Source organism: Telopea speciosissima, chromosome 1, assembly GCF_018873765.1.
Source record: "Telopea speciosissima isolate NSW1024214 ecotype Mountain lineage chromosome 1, Tspe_v1, whole genome shotgun sequence".
Classification (NCBI taxonomy): domain Eukaryota; kingdom Viridiplantae; phylum Streptophyta; class Magnoliopsida; order Proteales; family Proteaceae; genus Telopea; species Telopea speciosissima.
The window spans coordinates 27212744-27226102 of NC_057916.1; the positions used below are offsets into that span (position 1 = coordinate 27212744).

The following is a 13359-nucleotide window of genomic DNA, read 5'->3' on the forward strand; positions in this document are numbered from 1 at the left end:
AACTTATAACTTGATACATGGCTAAAATTTTTTGAAACGTGGAGAAGGGAGGGAGGCTTTCCTGTCCAATGGATAATCTCACTAAGATGCCCTCTACTGGCTCAAATAGATGGGACTGTATTGAGAGGCCTCTCCACATAGATCGTGTATGGTAGTATTTACCCAAACAAGAATTATTCTAAGGGAGAGTGTCTCCCATGCCACATCAATCACGATATGAAAAATGGTTTTCTCAACAAAGGGGCTCACAAACCTCAGGGCTCAACCCTGAGCAAGTAGTGCAGACTACCAAGCTAGAGTTTGGTAGGCATAGAGCGAATTTCTCGTGGAGCGGTGAAATACAAAGAGATTGAAAAGAACACCAACGGCGAAAGCACTCTATTGGGCTGAAACTGACACTGAAAAACTAAAGCTAAGGGAGTGAATGGGATTAGATACCCTAATTGTCCTAGCCATAAACGATAGATACTAGGTGCTATATGTAGCGACCCGTGCAATGTTGTAGCTAACACGTTAAGTATATTGCTTGGGGAGTATGCTTGCAAAAATGAAACTCAAAAGAAATGACGGGGTCACATAAGTGGTGAAGCATGTGATTTAATTCAATAAAGAAGAGAGAGGATCCCACATTTTCAGAATGTGAGAGGCCATAGGAAAGGATCCCCACACTATCAGCTTGAGCATCTTTATCCCCTCACCTCTTTTTTTTTCCCACTTTACTTCACTTCACATCTGAAAGACTTTTACGTTTGAATCCTCTTCCTTCGTGGGGCTAGTATTCCAAGAACATTGGTGAGTATACAAAACCAAGTAAAAAAAAAAGGTTGGGGGGGGGGGGGGGTGTGGAAGTCAGTGGGGCTAGATCAAGGATTTGGATCCTTGGGATTGAGTGGGCATCATGTTGCGCTTAACCCACAGGCCGCCTCGTGGATTTCATTTCAATCCAATGGTTGGTAGATGAGCTAAATTCAAAATTCAAAATACCAGGAAGTTGTCTACCAACCATTGGATTGGAATGAAATTCACGTAGCGGCCTGTGGCCGTAGAGGATCCAAATCCCTAGATCAGATGCAAAGCTGAAAAAGTATTAGATTGCAGTAAATCTGGAAGGCTGGCCATAGTGGCATTTCTTTAACAATCGGATTGGATTTAAAAATCAATATTGGATCGGCCAATGGGTTATGGCCAATACTATACCTAGTCGATATTAGAGGAAAATTATCCTCTCCAATTCCCTATGGCTTGACAGTGCTAGTGTGGATGTCCGACACGTGGTAGCTCAGACATCCAACGGTTTGAGCTCAGATCGTTGGATGTCTGAGTTGCCACATGTCAGACATCCATACTAGCACTGTCGCACTGCCGAGCTATAGGGAATTGGAGAGGATAATAATCCGACATTAGGTCGATTTACAAAAAAATTGAGGATAACATAGTAAAAAAATGTATCAGAATTTTAGGGATAAAATCATTCAATCTAGCATGATTTGGCCGATCCGTATCATATCGATATCAATTGGTGACCTATACTAGTACCCATACCGTGATCTGCCCCAGGAAGGGATACCCCCATGGTTTGAGGTATTGGTATCATATTGTGTGTATTGGGCGATACATAAAGGTTTTGCTAGTTGGCAATCTTGATACTGTGTTAATACTGTATTGGTGACACGATATGGACAAAGGGTAAAATAGTAAAAAATTATGTCTTTTTTAAAAAAGAGAAATCAGGGGTAAATGTATCCGATACAACTGATCCATACCGATACCATATCAATTTCGTATTGAGTTTTTGCAGGTGATCAATACCTAATCCAATACCATGCACTAGATAAAACCATGGATTCCCCTTGCCTTCCAAGTTCCAAGGCTAAGCTTGAGCCTTGAGGGCGAACTCTAAAAAGCTAACCTGAGGGGAGATTCTATAACGGAACCGAATCACATCACTCCATAGCCTAGTCTTTACTCTAGATTGTCCTCTTGCCTAAAACGATATCTCAGCCGTCAATGATTAGTTGATACTTTGTACGAGAAAAGATTCTTTCAATTAAAAAAGAAAAAATAAAACCCTCAATCTGGACGTACCAGATTGAAAGTCGATCAGTCTCAATGTTTCTTTCATAAGATCCACTTAAAGGTCGATCATTCAGTTTGTATCGCACGATCAAATGGATTACCAGGAAGCATCGATCGCTCTAAACATGTTCGACACTTAAAAGGGTTCTCGCTGGCTGGAAGGAGTGTGCCGTTTGAGGTTCAAACTTTTGTCAGCAACGTTAACAAGCACCGTCAGGAGCCGTTAATAGAAAACGGAATATTAGGGGCTCATTAAAGAGGTTTCGTTAACGGAGGCAGACTGAGACGTTGGATGGTCTGCTAATATTTATTATTTTTTTAATTTTGTTTATTGCTCTTCGACCTGTCTTGCTTTCAACGGGCGAGGTTTTTTGAAACAAAGAAAAGCTTTTCAGAGTTTTTCTTAGCCCCAAGGGTTCGCACCCCGTCCTCTTCAGACGACCTTCCGACTTGATTCCCGCCATTTCTCTGCAGCAAGAGGTAGTTTACTTTCCTATTTCTTGATTACATTTTATTCGTTTTGGATAATTTCACCTCAATTTTCCTGAATTCTTGTGCCACTGATTCGTCCATCACTGCTAGTTCTTCTGGTTTCTCTTGATCTGAAGCCCTAGAATTCTGTATCTTTAGTCTCTGGTTGTATCTGTTAGTTTGTTTAATACTCCTTTTGGTCACGAGATCTATGTTCTATATCTTATTTGACGGTTGAAATTTGGGAAGTATGGGATTTCTTTGTGATTGGATTATTAGTGTTAGAAGTTCTGGTTTTAGGGTTCTGTGTTCATGGTTATTCCATTAGTTTTTAATCTTGATTGGTATTTTTTAAATGGGTTCCTTTTGGTTCTCTTCATTCTTAGGATGCTGCGTTTTGGAGACAACAGTAGAAGGATATGGCTGAGATGAAAATCGAGCAGTATTGTCTTGAGAACAAACAGTCTGCTGCTGCTTCCAGCTCATCTGTTTCCGATAGCAGTTATAGCACTTTGAAGTCCCCAGGGATTTGCAGCCCTGATACAGCATCACCATCTCATCGGTACTTTTCTTTTTTCTGTTCATACTTCTCATCCTTCTACTGCACGACAGGCAGATCAGTGTTGACTGTTTAATTACCTAGATTACTTTTAGTTTCTGAATTTGACTCTATCAGGGAATTGGATATGTTTGACTGCAATTGAACCATCCCAAAAATCGGTATCTAATCAGGAATTCAGACAAGCATAAGCTAAGTCTTACTTTTATTGGTTCAATCAAGCCTCTATTTCATGCTCAAATAAATATTTTTCCTGTCCGTTTATAAGAATCATTGGGCCGAGAATGATGATCCTTATAATTGGGTGATGAGTAGGAAAGAATACGTAAATCCATCTAAAGTGTATTGAATTATTTTTGGCAGTTGTGATCATGAGTTTCTTCTGTTCTTAGCATTATGATAATGCCATTTTCACTGTTTAAAATTGCTCAAAGCTGTATACTGTGTGTTGCCCTTCATTGTGGTATTATTTTGTATACAGGAGGACTACTGGTCCCATAAGGAGAGCAAAAGGCGGTTGGACTCCACAGGAGGTGAGTAACTTTAATGATAGCCTTTGTATATTGCCATTTGTATGTCACTGTCCAGCTAGACTGTTATGCAAGTATTGTTGCTACTCATCTGGCCTGTCAGATGTAACCATGGGTAGGGCAAGTCCAAATTGGTTGTTGACAGTTTGGATCAGGCAATATTTAAGAGGGATTCAGTAATAAAACCTTTTAGGTTTTCTAGTACCATATTGTTTTGGTTCACACTAACTTTCTCCATATAGTCTTGCAAAACGTGCTTGTACTTGTCCATCTCTGTTTTTCTCATTAATTTCTTGGGTATCTAAAACACTTGGTTCGCTTATCTTTGCAACTTGCTACAGGATGAAACATTGAGAAAGGCTGTTCAAGCGTTCAGGGGAAAGTGCTGGAAGAAAATAGGTTTTGCTCATTTTCTTCTTTAGTATTTCTGCTACCCATATGGTTGTTAATACTTTGAAGAGATAAGTTTCTTCCATAGTGGCCCTAGTTTTGTTTGACTTTGTTCTTCAGGTTTGGATTTGATTAACTTGGCCTAGCATGATTCCACTATGTACGATGTGATGTTAGAGAGGCCATTATGGTTCTCCTCTGCTCAAAGTTTAGCTGTTTATATTAATCTTTCTGTTAAGCCATTTGAATTATTTTTCCCCCTAACAACTTCCATCTTTTAGTGGGATCAACCTATTACCTGTGATGAGTCTCAGAACCAATGAAGGATTTCACAAGATAAAAAAAAATTCATTTTAGTAATGCTGAAATTTTCAATCAAAACGATAGACAACTCGCTATTTGCAAAGAATGCTGCTATTCTATTTCTATTGTGTAACTAGTTTAGAGTTTTTCTTAGTAATGGAACATCAATGGATTGACTCATCTCGGTCATACTACTACTACTGCAACTACTAATAATAATAATACTGTTGTTGTTGTCATTATTATTATTAGCGAAAAGAAGATTGTCAAAACACACATGATACTTTTTAATCAAACAGAGAGCTGACGATAAAAACTTGACAGATGAGTGACTGCAATATACAAGTTGTTATCGTCACTGCCAAGGTTCAAGATTTTGGTCTCGAATGGGGTTTTTCCTTGATCGAAACTGAATATACTACCGAAATGGCACTAAAATATGGCATCAACATGGCCGAAATGACCAAAATGGCACCAAAATATGGCCCATTTCGGTGAAAAATTGAAACATTGAAGACCTCTCAATTTGCATGCCATTACGTTTCGACAAGTGTTGAAACCGAAATATTTCATCGAAATTTCGACCCATGCTCAGTGCACTGCCACACTTCTATGGTAATTGAGACCCCTTTTGTTCATTTGTCTGCGCTGAAACTACTAAACAAGAAATTTGGCCTCTCAAAGTGATGACAGCTTGATCATGAGTTATTAATGCCTCAAATCCCCAATAAGCCTCCCAAACCAAAAATAAAAAGAAAAACTATAATGATGTAGATTATTAATAGAAACAGTTTAAGAACTGTAGAAAAAGTTGCACATATCTAGAGAAGCGAGCTCAAAATCTCATGTTCGGTGAGATTAAATTTATACACATTATTCATCCAAAAAAAAAAATTATACACCTTAACTTTTTTCATATATAGTCACACTGGTAGATACTTTCTCTATGACAGCTGTCCAGGAAAATACCATTTTCCTTTGGCAAACTTGAAAATTTCATACGAATTGAAAAATATACTTTCTTAGCTTAATTTGCTCCAGCTATACAGCCTATACTTGCAAAACAGCCATAGTGTTGACTGGAAAAACATCTGTGGTTAATTAGTAACTAGTCTAAAACTATATTCTTTCTGTAAAGACAGTAAATAATTTTGTGCTGAAGTGAAACAGTATAGTGGTTTGTGGATGAATAGGCTCAGTTTTGGGATGCACAAATTATGTAAGGGATTCCTCTAGTAGCTCATGTTTAACTTGGGCAAACTGCAAAGAGAAGAAATGAAAATGGACCTAGGAAATGTGAAAAGAAATCATAAAGAAGAAGAAAAAGCTCACTGATGTACAGTTTAAAACAAAGAGACACAAAATTAAAGACCAAGAAATGTTACACTAATCAATTTACTTTGTAGCCAAAGTATCTCTGGTAATAACTATATCAACATACCAGCATAATCGAGGTAGTGGCATTTCAGCCTTGCGGCAAGTCATTGACTAGGTCATAAATAAGAATTTCTTAGGAAACCAAATTTCACTATATTTATGTATTAAAAACTCAATATTTTACATGTAACATCCAGGGATTAAAATATAAAATAAACTAATAAAGCTTGCATTTTGAAAGATTGAAAAGTTTACGAAGAAGTAAATGTAAAATTTGCTTTCACACTTCTCAATTGCCTTTATTAAAATAATTATGTTGACTTTTCAAGGCTGAGGGAATATAAAATCATCCCCATTTAGAAGTTTGAAAAATTTTCCTCTTAAGATGTCGCTTTTATGTTTTCGATGCTTGTACTTGCTTTTACTCATCTGTACATGTGAGTATTCTAGAGGGTTCCCCCAGATTTGGATGTTCGCGATCTGTTACATCAATCCCATGTGGCATAAATCATCTCAGTGTTGGTTTTAAAGCCACCATTATTTTCGGGACAGAAAACATTTATGGTGATGACATATGGGTAATCATAGGTTGATACAGAAATACCATAGCAGTAATCCTCTGGTACTCCTCATAATGCAGCATGCTCAATGAGCCAAGAGGAAAAAGTATCCTTCCTGATTAAATCTCTCCTCTTTCTCTCTCTCTCTCTCCAGAGAGTAAAAGATGCTATGAAAGGTGATAGAGCATATTGGCAAGGTATTTATGTAAAACCATGGATAAGGAGGGACCGAACTCAGAAGTTTGGATATTTCGGTCATTTCATTTGGTTTTATCGGTATTGCTTTTCAGTATGTTTTATATATGTATATATGTATGTATGTATCATATATACATTAGTCTTTACCCCCCCCCCCCCCCCCACCCCCCACAAAAAAAAGAAAAAGAAGCATATATACATAAGTCATGCAAATTAATTGTTGTCAGACATTATCAACTACTTTGGCCTAGTGGTTGAGAAGTTATATTGAGGTGTTGAGTTCAAGTCTTCCCTCTTAGATGTTATTTGATATGCTATTCCAATGGGCTGTGTGTGGATTCAGTTCTTGGGCCTGACGGAATCAGGAAATTGATCCAAATTTGTGGATATTTCTGAAAATTTAGGAAATTGACCGAAATCAGGAAAATCTGAAATGAAAATTTGTGGACAGGTGTCTCATCTCGGTTGGCGGTCGAAACCAAAATCTCAGAGAAATTTCTGAAATCAAGATGAATTTTACAACTTTGCTTTAAGTTTGTATTTCAATTTGTAAAGGCCCATACCTTTTTAAAAAAAATTCTGAAATGAAGTGAAAAGAGGAACAAGACAAACCTAGAAATTTCCTAATATCCTCTGAAAACTCATTTATCCAACCAAGGAAGGGCATACTTTCATGGATCCTAAGCATTATTTTTAGTATGTAATTTCTGTTTGAGTTAATGTTCAGTATGTAATATGATTTTTTGATTGATCATGTGTATGCAGCTGAATTTTTCCCTGATAGGTCGGAAGTGCAGTGTCTGCATCGATGGCAAAAGGTCCTTAATCCAGAGCTTGTTAAAGGTCCATGGACTCAGGAGGTCTGATGCCAATTCTTTCTTTTTCTGTTGGCTGTTTTACTGAATTGTGATTCAAATGTTAACTTTCTGCTTATGATTCTTCTTTTGCCCTTTTCCTTTTTGTTTGCAGGAAGATGATAGTATCATTGAACTTGTATCAAAGTATGGGCCAACAAAATGGTCTGTTATAGCAAAATCTTTGCCAGGTCGGATAGGGAAACAATGCCGGGAGAGGTAACTTTTATGAGCTGATAAGGCTACTCTGAAAGTCGTGTCTAGTGATTTCTATGCTCTCTTTTTTTTTCCCCATGGCCCACATGGGAAGGGCTTTCTCTGAGGCCCAATATCTGCCACATAGCAGCTCAGATTGGACCCAAATTTTGTGAATAAGTAAACCCCAAGGCCCCCTGCTTACATTTCAAATTTCAGCCCAAAACAAGTTTTTCAAAGTGACAAGATAGATCTTTGAAATGTCCTGGACTGTGGGAGAGTGCACAATAGTGGTCAGACTACCAGTACACGTGCATGGACATACATGGAGATGCATGCTGATACGTGGGGAGGGGGCATTTGATTGAATTAGGCTCTGAAATTTGAGACCATGTGACTAATCCAGACCATGTTCTTTCTGTCCAATGGTTGGAATAGTCACATAATCATCTGTCCATGTGGCACAATGAGTGTGGGCTGCACGGAAAACCCTTCCTTCACGGGCCATGTAAAAGCCATATATGGTGCTGAAACTTTTGAATATTCTATGTCTATAGGAAATTTCCTCAAAAGTTAATTTGAGTATTTTCTGTTTTGTTTTAATGTTTATGTGCTTCTAAATATGTTGGGGGAACGGATAACCATGTTGGAAATTTATTTTTTTTATTGTGACTTCGATTTGCATTTAAAAAAAAAAGGGAAAATTGATGCTTAAAGTTATTTTACAGGTGGCACAATCATTTAAATCCGATGATAAGAAAAGATGCTTGGACCTTAGAGGAGGAACTCGCACTTATGAATGCTCACCGGATACATGGGAATAAATGGGCTGAAATCGCTAAAGTTTTACCTGGAAGGTATCAGTTTCTAGTTTGATATAATGTTTCAAACAATGAAAATATATAGTACCTATTAAGGCTCTGTTTGTTAGAAATGATATGAATGGAAAATTTCAAGTGAAGTAAAATAGGCAAATCTTCTTTTCATTTTACTTCCAACAAAACACCCCATTTAAAACTTTCATTTCACTTCATTTAACCTACGAACATATTATTTGACTTCATTTCTTCTGACCAAATGAGGTCCCCAAGTGGGCCATAAAGATGGTCAACTGGCAGAACAGTCACATGTTGGGCAAATAATCAGTGTTGTTAGCAAATGTTCAGTGTCGATGATGCATAATCTGTTGGCCTCCCGTGGAGATCTACCCTATAACTGAGTTCAATTTGATCATCAGAATCATTAATCTACCTTTTCTTTAATCATCAAGAAAGTGTGGCCAAGTTGTGGAAAATTTGCATGAATTAAATTGGTTACTACCTCATGATTGTCTTGGCTTTTCTGTGTTAGTGCTGGTACTTGAATTTGTCCACCCATAAATACTGAGGATGACTATGGGTAAATAAAAAAAATCAGTAAACTACATTAATGTCTTCCGATCAAATGACTATTCAACACCATTGATTGGTGGTGGGTCTTGTCCCCTACCATTTGCACAGTTGGACACTAAGTCCATTGTTACCAAAATATGTAGTCTTATGCTAAACTCTGAAATTTCTTGTCATTGCTACAATTGTTGTTTCCTAGGATACTTCTGTACGTACTATCTCACCTCAATTTCCATAGGATTACTACTTCACCATACTGATTTATTTCTCAGTAAATTTTTTCAATGGCATATGTTTATTTGTTCGATAAATGTATTTAGTGGGTTGGGCTCTGTTTAGACGGCTGCCATGCCTTGAATGCTTTTAGATTTTGTTCAACATACAAAGCTTCACCTTGTATCTTGAATTAACAACCAGGTTTTGTCATCCAGGACTGATAACTCCATAAAGAATCACTGGAACAGTTCCTTAAAGAAGAAACTAGATTTTTATTTGGCCACTGGAGAACTCCCACCAGTTCCGAAAACTGGACTGCAAAATGGTACCAAAGATTTATCAAGACCAGCAGTTAAAGGGAAGTCCTTTGTTTCTTCCAGTAAAGGACTGGACTTGGCTGCTCAAGTTTCCTCAGAAGTTGCAGAGTTGTGTAAATTGGATGAAGGCTACAAGGATCAGTTGGAGTCCTCAAGCCCACCAGTCATAGACACAGATGCTTCAGCATGTTTATCTTCGTATAGGAATACTAATTCTGATGATGCTGAATGTGACCCACTGGCATCGAAATTGGATAATAGCTGTAGTCACTCTGATTCAACACCCAAGGATGACAGCAATGGTGAAATCGACCGAGACAATGAGGTTGGTGGAACACTGTCACAGTGTGGTGTTCCAACTTTTGGTTCTTTGTACTATAAGCCACCATATCTAGAAGAGTTTGGTAATTCTTTGGATTCTGCTTTCTCTAACACGTATTACTCCATGTACCAGTCACAAAACTCTAGCCCCACTATGTCACCTATCAGTTTCTTCACTCCACCTTGTGTGAAGGGTTCTTTTTCAGGTGGGCAAAGCCCAGAATCTATACTAAAGAATGCTGCTAAAAGCTTCCCAGATACTCCCTCTATCTTAAGGAGAAGAAAGAGAGAAGCCCATGTTGCACCATCCCCTGAGAAAATTGTGGAAACAGATGAAATTAAAGCCAAAGATAGATTAAGTGCACCGGAAGAACAAGAAAGCACCAGAAACAGTCTGGAATGGACAAGATCTATAAGTGGAAGTTTGTGTGAGAGCCCTTCTTGTCACGGTGATGGTAGTGTGGGACAGTACTGTGAGAAGAAGGCTTTTAATGCTTCTCCTCCTTATCGGTTAAGATCGAAGCGTACTGCAGTATTCAAGTCTGTTGAAAAACAACTTGAGTTTACGTTAAATGAAGAGAAGTTTGATGGTGATACTAAATCTGTGAATCTGGAAATTAAGGGGACTCCTTATGCTACTGAGGATTGTTCACATGCAACAAAGATGGGGGTCACCTAGTAGGGTAATTTTCAAGGTTATTCTGGAACTACGTAATTCTTTTTAGTGCATTGATGAACTCTTGGTGCACAATCCTTCCATGTAATGTTTGTTAATGCTATCTCTTTTGCATTTTCGTTCTCCTTGTGTAATCAAGTCAGAAGTAGATTCAAGATCTTGGTGACTTGGACCACAACCTAATTGTAACATGCCATAAAAGTAAATTGACTGCAGCCATGCTTATGCTGTTCACAATTTGCTCATTGTTTTATATATAAATTTTTTGAGTCTGTTTACTCTCATGCTTTCTGTATGTGATATGGATACGTTATAGTATTCATGTTTTTATTAGATATATAAATAAAAATACTTGCATCAGGATAGCTATGCATTTTTACCTGCCTCCTTATCAGTACAAATGGTACATGCATGTATGGAGTAGCGCAGCATATGTACTGGTTTGTCATTGATTGATGATTATTCTATATACTAACTTCTAGGGCAGATGATAGTAATTTAAGAAATTTGGATCACTTGCAACATGGTGCATACTTTTGGTTTCATGTCTTTGATTGGAAACTTTTTGGTCTTTAGAGAGATATCAAAAGAAGGTTTTTAAGTGTCAGTTGAGGCTTCATCAACACATCTCAATGCTGAGTCTAATTAACCTTGAGCCTCGTTTTTGCACTAGTTTATGTTGCCACACACATGCATCAGTCAACTTGATGTTCCCTTTTTCTACTGTTAGATATTATGCTAGTTAGTTCTCTTGGTAAGTAAGCAAGTTTATGATGCCTATTTAAAGTGCTTCTAATCTGTCTCTTTTTACTAGTGGTGACTTGGTGGTTAAGTTTGAGTTAATCCTGAAGTTGAAGGCTGAAGATGTTTTGGCCGTAGAAGGCAGTCTTATGTCATGTGCTTGTAGAATAAGGATGTTGGGTCTAACCATCTGAAAAATTCACATTGATACAGCTGGTTAATGTACAGAAAGCTCTTTCAACAGGAGAAAGGGGAAAAAGTCTTTGGGGTATGTTTGGTTTGCAAGAAAAGAAAAGATCATTGCTTATGTTTTTCTTTTCTTTTCTATTCATTTCTTGCCACCCAAATATACTGTGAGAATTTATGTTGAAAAGAAAGCTCCTTTTAGAACAGGTTTCTTTTCCTTTGGCCATTATTTAGATACTTGGGCATCACCCAATAAAAACTTGCCTGCTACTGACTATATATTTATCATTTTCATGACGCAAAAAGATGATTTCTCAAATCTATGAACCGCTTCGAGAAGCATTAATGGGTCTAATAAATAGTTTTATTCTTCAACTTACTGTAACTTTACTTGAAAGGGCTTTCTTCCGAGAAGTAAATGCTTTTAGAGCCAATGATGTGATCATTTTGACAGAAACCTTAATAAAGCTGGGGTTAGATTAAGTTTTAGCACGTATTGACGATTAATAGTTTTGGAATCTTTATTATTCAGACTTGGGTTTCAACAGTTCTGGATGAAGTGCATGTTTGTACAGGTTTGGATACCTGGCCAACTTATTGCACTCCACCTCTTCTACCCACCTTTCTCCCCTCTCCAAATCTAGCACTAATAGAGTCTAACTTATAACGAACGTTTGACTGTAACAGAAAACAAGACATCCAATCTGTAGGAATAGAACTAAGAACAATCTTCTTAAGAAGAACTTAACGACTAGACTGAGATAAAAGAGGAATTTTTTCCAACTTCAGCGTTTCCTTTCAACCCTTTGGATCAACAATGATCAATCCTGAGTTTTATTTCGAGAAAAAAATATTGTAGTTCTAAGGTAAGAGATATTGTCTAAAATAGTATGAATTCCCAAACTGCAAGCCACTAAATTTTTAATATCTTCACCAACATGCTTACTAAATAACACTCGACGACTTCTTCAAATTAATTTTCAAACCAGAGATATCCTGGAATAAGTTCAACAAAGCATGAAGAGTTGAAATGTCATCCTTGTTAGCCTAACAAATAATAAAGGTATCTTCTGCAAACAACAGATGGGTGACCGCAAAATGATGTCTACCATTCTTTGTACCTTAAACATATTTAAATTTCGATAAACATCTAACAGATGGGACAATCCTTCCGTAGCAACTAAGAACAACAAGGGACTTAATGAATACCCTTGCCCTATCCCTCGAGAGGGTTCAAAAAAACAGATACTATTTTTCATTCTAATTGAGTAAGATATTGGAGATAATACATAGCTAAGTTAAATCCTAAGAATTAAAAAATGACCCATAAATAACCCCACTCAACCCTATCATATGCTTTAGACATATCTAACTTAAAAGCTGTCACTCCTACGCCTTTTATGAGTTTTAAGGAAATAAAAAATTTCCTGAGCCACAATAATGTTATTAGATATTTGCCTATCCTTAACAAATGTAGCTTGATCAATCCCGATTTTGATCGTTTCGACACAGTCAATTCACACACAAAACCCTAAAATTTTTCCTGTTTATGAATCTGTGGACCAATTCTAGGGTTCTTGAAGGCCGATTCCATCCAATACAATTCGGGATCAGATCGGAATCGTCACTGTCCGATTCCACATTTTAAAACCTAGGGGTGAATGCTAACGAGCCTGGTCCCCAAGACCCCAAGTAACCATCTACCTTCTCCTGTTACAGCTACGGTATTAAGATTCGAGAATCAGATTGGTGAATCAACTGATTTGGATCAGAATCAGCCGTAACCGATCCAATCAATTCCCACTGATTCTACTTTGTTTCCGGCCTACTCCAGTCAATTCTGGCTGATTCGAATCCGAATCAACACTGACCAATTCGATTCCCATTGCCCTTTTTCTAAACCTTGATTACAGCTCCAGGAACTAATTTCGCGCCTGTGGTGCAGTCCACTTAGAACTTAGAACTGTGCTGAAAAAGATAAACAAGACTCAGAATTTTGTT

The 13359-nt window shown here is 37.5% G+C and overlaps 1 protein-coding gene across 1 annotated transcript; it reads left to right on the top strand.

Moving 5' to 3' along the window:
- Nucleotides 1–2395: 2395 nt before the first annotated feature.
- On the top strand, nucleotides 2396–10709 carry LOC122669463 (transcription factor MYB3R-3-like). The gene is made up of 8 exons (XM_043866234.1): nucleotides 2396–2556; nucleotides 2934–3109; nucleotides 3588–3639; nucleotides 3978–4035; nucleotides 7230–7324; nucleotides 7434–7537; nucleotides 8242–8370; nucleotides 9333–10709. Exons 2-8 carry the CDS (start codon nucleotides 2967–2969, stop codon nucleotides 10432–10434), a joined length of 1683 nt encoding a protein of 560 aa, XP_043722169.1. The 5' UTR covers nucleotides 2396–2556; nucleotides 2934–2966; the 3' UTR covers nucleotides 10435–10709.
- The last annotated feature ends 2650 nt before the right edge of the window (nucleotides 10710–13359 follow it).

Coding starts and splice junctions, on each gene's coding strand:
- LOC122669463 (XM_043866234.1), top strand. CDS start 2,967: ATGGCTGAGATGAAAATCGAGCAGTATTGTCTTGAGAACAAACAGTCT. Junction 3,110..3,587: donor ACAGCATCACCATCTCATCG/GTACTTTTCTTT, acceptor TTTTGTATACAG/GAGGACTACTGGTCCCATAA. Junction 8,371..9,332: donor GCTAAAGTTTTACCTGGAAG/GTATCAGTTTCT, acceptor TTTGTCATCCAG/GACTGATAACTCCATAAAGA.